This window comes from Octopus bimaculoides, chromosome 3, assembly GCF_001194135.2.
Source record: "Octopus bimaculoides isolate UCB-OBI-ISO-001 chromosome 3, ASM119413v2, whole genome shotgun sequence".
Classification (NCBI taxonomy): Eukaryota; Metazoa; Mollusca; class Cephalopoda; order Octopoda; family Octopodidae; genus Octopus; species Octopus bimaculoides.
In genome coordinates, this window is record NC_068983.1 from 72,919,135 (window position 1) to 72,929,367 (window position 10,233).

General features: G+C 34.1%; 1 protein-coding gene across 1 annotated transcript in view; it reads left to right on the forward strand.

Moving 5' to 3' along the window:
• The window catches only part of LOC106870263 (WD repeat and coiled-coil-containing protein), an 88,405-nt gene extending 78,998 nt beyond the window's left edge, over positions 1–9,407 (forward strand). The window contains exons 13-16 of the mRNA XM_014916280.2: positions 3,231–3,277; positions 6,097–6,155; positions 8,057–8,188; positions 8,709–9,407. Of these exons, the coding sequence (XP_014771766.1) occupies positions 3,231–3,277; positions 6,097–6,155; positions 8,057–8,188; positions 8,709–8,950 (480 nt within the window). The 3' untranslated portion in view covers positions 8,951–9,407. The remainder of the gene's footprint in view (positions 1–3,230; positions 3,278–6,096; positions 6,156–8,056; positions 8,189–8,708) is intronic.
• Positions 9,408–10,233: the final 826 nt, after the last annotated feature.

Below are 10,233 nucleotides of genomic sequence, written 5' to 3' on the forward strand. Positions count from 1 at the left end.
CGCAAGCGGAGTTTAGTGTCCAATGAAGGAAGATATGCATAAGTGGGCTGGCTACACCCCTGGCAGAGGCTTTGGATTTAGGTCTCACTTGGCTTGCCGGGTCTTCTCACGCACAGCATATTTCCAAAGGTCTTGGTCAAAAGTCATCGCCTTGGTGAGGCCCAATGTTCGAAGGTCATGCCTCACCACCTCATCCCAGGTCTTCCTGGGCCTACCTCTTCCACAGGTTCCCTCAACTGCTAGGGTGCTTTATGTTCTGAATTTGAATTCCACTGGGGTCAACTTCGCCTTTCATCCTTTTGGAGCTTGATAAAAGGAATACCAGTTGAACATTGGGATTGATATAATCAACTTAGCCCCTCCCACAAAATTACTGGCCTTGTGCCAAAATTTGAGACCTATAATTTCTGTGTGTTATGTAATTATTTTTAACACTGTCATAAATCCATAAAATTTAGAGGCAGTTTCAGTCATTTAAAATGATTCCAATATTTGACTGGTACTTATTTTATTGACATGTAAATGATGAAAGATAAAATCAGATTCAGCAGAATTGGAACCTAGAAGCTAAAGTTATGCAACTAAATACTGTTTCTGTCACTCATCACCCTTGCTTTTACCATTCATGTATGATATGGCAGTGTTTCTTTCTTACAGAACAATACTCCTTAAAATCATTTTGTCTTACCCATCTGATCTAAAGACAGACTGAAAATAGCTGTAACATGTTACATCACTTGGTCCACAATCTGTTTTAAGTTGCCAACCACCTTAAATAAATTCCAGTTATTGCCATATAAGAATAGCAAAATGGATACTTTCTTACCTATCATTTTGTATTCTCATAACCATTTTATGAGGGAGAGTTTGTTTTGTTACTGGACCTATGTATTTGATAAAATAATTTCATGCTATAAAGTAATTCAATCATCTTTTCTTTTACTTTTTTTTTACCATTTTCAATGTTTTAACAGCAATTTTCCCATACTAGTATGGTTTGGGATGGGTCTGCATATAGTGTAGTATCACTTGTTTAAATTTTTTTCCATATCTTCTGTGGGGCCTAGCATCTTTATGATCTCATCAGTTCTTCCCGTGTCTTACTTGATGTTTAAAGAATACCCTCCACCAACATTAATTTGTATCATATATATTAACACTACAGGCATTTCTCCAGTTCACATCAGCTGATGACATTAATGTCCAGTTCTGTCAGTTCATTCTTGTTCTACCTATCAACCATTTGTTGTTAAAGTGACTGAAGAGAAAGGAATAACAGGTTTTGCTAAAATAGCACAACAAAACCCCATGGAATCCAGGGTCTTAAATATAAAAACATTATAGTCAGCACTGGTGATGATGCCATGTAAAAAGCACCCAATACTTTCTATAAAATAGTTGACATTTGGAAGGGTATCCAGCTATAGAAACCAAGCCAAAAGAGATTATGGAACCTGGTGCTACCCCTGGTCTTGCCTTGAAAAGCAGACATTAAATGATGACGACGATGATTTGTTTTTTTGCATGAAGAAATCAGTAAATTCTCAATAATGTGGCGCACCTGAGCACTGAATACAATAAGCTTTTCATCCTTTCGCGGTTGATAGAATAAGTACCAACTGAGCACTGGGATTAATATAATCAACTCACTCCCTCTCCCAAAATTGCTGGCATTGTACCAAAATTTGAAACCACTATTATCATTGTTATTAAGGTAGTGCACTTGTCATTAGAATGTCGTAAAAAAAACTTTGTTATTTGTGCCAGTTCTTTAATTCTGACTTCAAACTCTGTTGAGGTTAATTTGGTTTTCATCCTTTCAGGATCAATAAAATAAAGTACTATTCACATGCAAAGGTTGATATAATCAACTTACTCTCTAAAATTGCTGGCCTTGTGCCAAAATTAGAACGGATTGTTATTGTTATTATTATTCAGTCAATGAACTGACAGAATCTTTAAGCATGCTGGGCAAAATGTTTGGCAGTATTTCTTCTGGATTTATGTTATAAGTTCAAATACTACTATATCAGCAACCAGCTTGTGCTCATTTGCAGCTGAGTGAAACAAGCCACATGAAATGAAATGTTTTACTCATAGACACAAGTCCAGGAAGTGAACCCATGATCTTACAATTATGAATTGAACATCCTAACCATTAGGCCATATACCTTCACAACTGTTAACTGTAAATACAAACAGCTCTAACTGCAACCAAGACATGTAATAACTGACAACTGTTTTGATAGATTGCTGCACTGAGTTCAGATCAGCCCATGAGTAAAACTAGAATAGCTTAGGCTGATGAAAGAAACTCTGCATGATCACTTAATCTGGTTGAAGTAACAGTCACATTTCCACATCCTGCTATCTTTAAAAAATAAATAGTAGATAATGTAATCCAAGATCGACTATTCCTAGAAAGAAAATAGGATTGTTAGGTTAGCACCTATGACAATTTTAAAGGCTTTTGAGATTGGTGGAGGAATGTAGATGTTACCCTCACAATGGGGACCTGATTTGAATCCTTGTGCCCAAGAACCAGATAGTTTAACATTAGCTGTTAAACCACCTGGTCCTTGAGTACAGGGATTCAAGCAAGGTTTCTGATTAAGTTTACCACCTAGGATAATCAAGGTACCATAGATTTACATGACAGTAGCTTACTTTGGGCTAAGATCAATAACCATTTCATATGCTGAGGAAGAAAGGAGAGAAAGAGTGGTTAAAATCTTTCAACTATTTGATTTTATGGAAACTGGGATAAGCTCAACACATCATGATAATATATTAGTAGTGGTTCAAAACAGGATTTTTTTTTCAAATAATCATTTACATATTTACTATTAAATATAGGATAGTCTATCATTATTATCATCTTCATTTAACATCCATTTTCTATGCTAGCATGGGTTGGATGGTTTAACAGGAGATGGCAAGATGGAGAGCTACACCAGGCTCCAATTGTCTGTTTTGACATGGTTTCTAGTCGGTTATCCTTCCTAACACCAACCACTTTACAGAGTGTACTGGGTGCTTTATACATGGCACCAGCATAAAAAAAAAAAGAGTTTCTGATATTCAGACCTATTTCCATTCATCTTAACTTCAATTTTCCTTATTTTTTACAATCAAATGGAGTGAATTAAACTTGTAACAAGCTATTTCCTCAACTGTTTTACATGAAAATGTTTTTAAAATAACTGATTTTTTTCTTCAATATTTTACAGAATAACCAAATTGCTGAACTGGAGAAGAAAATCGAGGAACTAAAGAGGTTAAATATTTATTTTCTATTTAATTTATATAATCTTACTCTTGTGATAAATTTATTTAGTTAAATTTATACTTGTTTCTCTTTAACATTTAAATGATTGTCAAATGTAATGTTTATTTATTTACATTACTTTGAATTAATCATACATTATCTCGTAGTTTTGAGATTTTCATAATGTGATTGTTTATTTTTAACATGGCATTGTAGGGTTCGTGTGAGAGGCCAAATCTAGCCAGTTTGAACATAAAACAGGTAGAATATTTCGATCTGATATGTCTGGTTTAGCCCTTTAGTATTAAGATTACTCAGTTAAATGTAATGCTTAATTACATTGTTTATTTTTAGAATACCATTTTAGGGTAGGTATGTGAGATAGGATCTGAAACAGAATGCTTGCAGCTGGGTATAGTCAGTTTCAATAGTTAAATGCTAAAGGGTTAAGCCAGTTTTGTGCGTCAAACTTATCACTACATATTTTAAAATTTTGGTTCTAATTTCTCTCTGAATGAACATACATCATTATTTAACATCACTTTTCATGCTAGCATCTGAAATTAATGTATACTTTAAGTAAGCAGTATTCATGAAAGAGAGTGTTAGCTGCAGTATTTATCAGTAAGCCCATCACTTAAAAAAAAATTTTAAATACATAATATATAACAGAAAACAGAACTGTATTTTTGTAATTGATAGGTATAGTTGAGTATGTGTGTAACAGAGTGTTTCAATGAATATAAACTTCCAAATTCAGTGTGTTTTGTAATGCATAATGATACTGTTATATATATATATATATATATATATATATATATATTACCAAGGAACCCTACTTCCATTCTGAGTAACTATATGTTACTGTAAATACACTTATATTAAATATTTGTTAACTTGTATAACTCCACCTAGGTCCTAAGTGAACATGTCTGTTTTTAAAGGCTATCCAACTTTGATATCCTGTATTTCTTTTCAAGAATCGTGTATCTGGAGTCACATTAATGTGCCTTTGCATGTATCTGTGTGATTAAAATGATAGGGAAATTTAGCCGCTGTTTCTAGCAAGTTGAATGACCATGTATCTTCTTTGTTGGCTAGGAAGCTCTGTTATCGCATCAAACAAAAGGCCATAATTACCTATATGTATGTAAAAAGCCATCAAGTAACCTCAACGTTTTAATATAGTGTAGATACTAATGTCTTACAAAATGACTCAAAAGTCCCTCTTAGCATTAATATAAACAAGTTAACAAACTAAGTCAATTGAGGTCATTTGAACTTCTTTTGTATGTATTCTGCTCTCTGTTCCACCCTCATACTTTACACCTTCTCACTATACCCTTTACCCACCTCCATACTGCATTCATTAACCCCAACCAATTAAACTGTATTACTGTTTTATTGTGCTAGTTTTGGGACAATGAATACTCTCTCACATTTTGATGATGGTATTTCTCTAAAATATTTTTTTTTTAAATACATAAATGTGTCACTTTCTAACCACATGAATTTGATTCAATCCAACTGCATGGTATCTTAAGCAAGTGCCTTCTACTATAGCCCCTGACTGATCAAAGCTTTGTAAATAAATTTGGTAGAAAGAAGTTCATAGTATGTATGTATATTATGTAATGTAGCACAGCACAACATAATGTAATGTGATGTGTGTTTGTGTCTCTGTCTTTACATCATGTGATAGTTGTAAGAGAGTATTGCTATCATTGATTTTTCAGTCTTCTGTAAAAATGTTTGGCTGAGGGAAAAATAACATCTTGCTTGGAAACAAGTATGGATTGGTGGCAGGAAGAGCATTTGGCCAAAGAAAATCTGCTTCTATGATTTCCATCTGATCCATACAAGCATGGAAAAGTAGATGTTAAACTTTGTTGTTGTTGGCACTCCGTCGCTTACGACGTCGAGGGTTCCAGTTAATCTGATCAACTGCACGGCCTGCTCGTGAAATTAACGTGCAAGTGGCTGAGCACTCCACAGACACATGTACCCTTAATGTAGTTCTCGGGGATATTCAGCGTGACACAGCTGACCCTTTGAATTACAGGCACAACAGAAAGTAAGAGTGAGAGAAAGTTGTGGTGGAAGAGTACACCAGGGTTCCCCACCATCCCCTGCCAGAGCCTCGTGGAGATTTAGGTGTTTTCGCTCAATAAACACTCACAACACCCGGTCTGGGAATCGAAACCGCGATCCTATGACCCCGAGTCCGCTGCCCTAACCACTGGGCCATTGCGCCTCCACTGATGTTAAACTTACATACATATACATATATATATATATATATAATTTACAAGATTCAATATGTTCTAAACATTCAAAAGGAACAGTAACTGCTTCAGTGTCACTGGTCAAGAAAAGCCTGCAAAGATCATGAACTCTTCTCCTATCTTCAAACGCAGCTTGTTATATATATATATATATACATACACACACACACAAATATATATAAATACACAACAAAATAACAAAAAGTGTATTAAAAATATGACAAAACCATAAAAATAAAAGTTTTATAGCTCATGTAAATGCTAGAAAGACTTCTAAATCATCCTGTACATTTTCTCATTGTCTGTGTTATTTTAGTTACTGTAATTCGTCAGATCTTCTTTAGATGCAAATTCTCAGATACTTTGGTGAAAAACAAGCTGCTATGTAAATAATTTAAATATTAATTTCATTTAACAATCACAAATTTTCCAGCCTTCTTTCCTGAAAGGAAGACAAATGTTTATACGTTTCAGCTTCATTACACAGCTTCACTCAAATTTATTTTTCTTTGTTCTTAATGTATTTATCTGAAACTATTTCAGAGAAATTGATAAAAGCAGTTGTATCTTTCCTACAAAATACCAACCACTCAAGGCACCAGGTAACTTTTCTAATTTTATTTCTTCTATGTTTCTCCCAATATTACTAACTTAACAATTATATTTGCCATTCAGTAAATTGAATTTGTGGCTGAATTGTAGCATTCATGCCTCTCACAATGGTATTAACTAATCTAGTGAAAAGACTCCAACATCACATTTCTTTTCCCAAGAAGATTATTATTATCATTTGTGTTAGTTTACAGAATTCATCATCATCACCATCATTTAACATCCATTTACCAAGCTGGTATAGGTAGGATGGCTTGACAGAACTGGCAAGCTGCAAGGTTGCGTTGAGTGAGCTCCAATGAAATATGAACGAATATATCAAAGCAATGGTATGCATTGGGATTTCTGATACAGCCTTGTTATACAATCTACCCACAACCATCCAGTTGATTTTTTTAATCTTGGAATGTGACAGTTAAGTGAATTGCCAGGAGACTAATCTATTTGCAGAAGAACTCTTTTTTTTTTCTTTTACTTGTTTCAGTCATTTGACTGCGGCCATGCTGGAGCACCGCCTTTAGTCGAGCAAATCGACCCCGGGACTTATTCTTTGTAAGCCTAGTACTTATTCTATCGGTCTCTTTTGCCGAACTGCGCTAAGTGACGGGGGACATAAACACACCAGCATCGGTTGTCAAGCAATGCTAGGGGGACAAACACAGACACATATACACATATATATACATATATACGATGGGCTTCTTTCAGTTTCCGTCTACCAAATCCACTCACAAGGCTTTGGTCGGCCCGAGGCTATAGTAGAAGACACTTGCCCAAGATGCCATGCAGTGGGACTAAACCCGGAACCATGTGGTTGGTAAGCAAGCTACTTACCACACAGCCACTACTGCACCTATTCATAATTTCATTAGTACAGTACAAGGACCTATTTCCCTTCCCTACCCCAAAACATCACGTCTTGGTGATTCTCCTCAGAATTAAAATAACAATTAATTTTTAAAGTTTACACAGTAGCAACTGTATATGCTAAGATCCCTGTCACACTTTCAAACTTAGAAATGGATTTAAAGAGCTGAACATCTTTAATCAACTTTGTGTTTTCTAACGACAATCAAAAAGCTCAAGCTAGTTATCAGAATCTCCTGGAATAGACTTAATTTTCTATGGTCAGCACATCATCATTGATGATGATGATATACTGTCCATTGAAAATTATATATGTAGATTACTGTTTAGTTGGATTGTCTAACAATTTCAAAATTATTGGCAACAAATAGTAAAGTGCCTACTTTCTTTATAATATGAGATTCTAACATAGGTACAATGCTACAAATTTGGAGGGGAGGGAAAAGTACTCCAGTACTTAATTCATTTTATCAACCCTGAAAAGATTAAAAGACACAGCATTATTTATAGTAATATTTAATGAATAAATCATTTAATATAATGAATAAATGTGTCTTATTGTTTATCTGTAACTTATTTCAGTCATTGAACTGCAGCTATCCTGGGGCCTTGAAGGGTTTTAGTCAATCAAATGAATCCCAATACTCTTTTTTTTTTTTTTGTAAGCCTGGTACTTATTTTATCAGTCTTTTTTGCTGAACCACTAAGTTACATGAACATAAACAAAAAGACAGAAATATATATATATATATATATATATATATATGTATATAAATATTTTTGATTATTCTTTTTAAAGCCAAAACAATGCCAGTTATAAAAATAATGTCAATGGTTTTACCAAGTATTTCAGGGTTAAGACCCCTTCTTCAGGAAATCTTTGGAGAAAAGGTGTTGTTAGATGGTTTCTCTCTCTTTCACTGCATGAAATGTGTTAATACAAACTTACTGTAATACTACTTAATGGTAGGAAGGAAAACAAAAACAAACAATATCAATTCAGTAACTACTTTATATTTTTCAGAAATCATCAATGTAATCCATGTTATCCCATCAGGGATATCAATTAAAAAGACCTTTCTTTTGGATCATGGCCGGTTACATATGGAATCTGTGAAACAGTCTTTTGGTTTGAATACCATTGAGCTTTACATTGGTGAGAAATCTTTCCTCATCATATTTTGAGAATACAATAAAGTAATAACATTAATTTAATCTATTGTAATTGTAATGTGGATATTGATTAACTTTTTTCCTATTTAACTCAGTTCATTGTAATCGTATTTTTACAAGTATAACAAAGATCTCCTGGGTTTTTAACTTGCATTTATTTTATCATTAACATCATGATCCCTGTACTATAAGCATGTGGCTCAAGTGTGTATCAAGGTTATGTTGGTTCAGTACTAAAACACTTATCTACTATTTCCCTTAGATGGGTTAATCACTACCACATTGAGCTAGAAATTTGTTACAAGTAGTATTCTATGAGAGACAGGTTGTTGTAGGGAAGGGAAAAGAAAGAGCCCTAAAGATTCTGGCAAATGTGTAGATTTGTCTGCACTACCCAACCCATAATCTGCATAGCAAAAGTGATCTAATTGGTGTAAATGTATTGTTAAAGCTCACTCTCATTAACACACATTATATCACCAGTTTTCTTTTCTTTTTTTCAGATGGTGTTCCTGTTATTGTCAGTGCTAACATTGATGGCTATATTCCACTGAAATTCGACCCCAATTCTACACTGTTCATTAGTGGTATCACATCTCCAGCTCAGGAGGATAGTGTATCAATATCATCATTAGCATCATCTGCTGTCTTACCTCAGAGCCCAATTAATGAGAGTAAACCTATTACAGACTTAACAGTTACTGGGGCTCTGACTTCCATCAAAGGGAAAGCCACATCATGTTAGCATTTCCAGTGAAAATCTCTCTTTTCCTGTATGTCTTCATCTTGTAATGACTTTGGGGGAGGCAGCCAGTTTGTACTATTCGGTAAAGAACTTGCTGTGTTATTATTTGTTAGCTACAACTGCACAACCTTACAACTAACTGCACAGTTTGCTTAAAATACATTAACATCTATATAATTTCCCCTTCTCAAATACATTGTTATTATATATATATGAGAATGTGTATGTATATTTGAACAAATTGATGTATTATGTATTGTTATGGATTTTTTTTTTGTTAATAATGAAAGCACAAAAAAAGAAAAAGCTGTAATAAATAAATAACATAAAAACAAGCTGTTTTTGTTCCTATTAAATGCCATGTATTACTGCTTATACCATGAGATATGACATCAACATTGTTTAAACATCCACTTTTCTATGTTTGCATAAGTCAAATAAAACTTGTTGAAACAGATTTTCTATAGATGGATGCTCTTCTTGTCACCAATCCCCACCTGTTTCCAACAAAAGTATTATCCCTTGTTCTTCAAACAATGAACAACTCAATGGCTAAACATGTTTTAATAGAAGATTGCAAACAAACAATATCAATTGAGTGAATAAATGTTGAAGCAAAGAAAAGACACACACATGCATACCATATATGTCCCATCATGCCTGACTACAAATCTTTCCAACTCACTCTCCACAACCGCCTAAAACTATACCTCTGCACACTTCCCTCTCAACCTACTATCAAACTCTCATTACTTATATTCAAGAAAACTCTTATATGGGAGAATTTACGAAAAAAACAACAGACAAAGACAGGTGGTGTAAACAACAAATGGATGTATTAGTTTAACACTCGGGAATAGAGAATGTCTTTGACGTTTCGAGCTACGCTCTTCAACTGAAAGGAACACAAAGAAATAAGGAGAAAAACAAGGAATATGTATGTTTACACACACACACATGATGAAAGAAAATAGGGATTAAATAAGCCATGGTGAATACCTCTTTAAGCATTCTCTGGAAATAGAACTTGTTCAGTTATAACAATCCATGTATCATTATTCTTTTCTTGTGACAGGTACAATTTGTAAATCCATGGTTGAACACCAATTAAATTGGGTGTATTAATCACAGTATATTAGAAAAAAAGCAAAGAATCCAGATGCATTATCATCAATTTATTTAGCTTACACATGTTTCAAACAGCATGGCACAACAGAAGTTATGCACTTTGCAGTATGCACATTTAATTAATCCTTCTGTTGGTTGACTAAATTGCGAGAGAT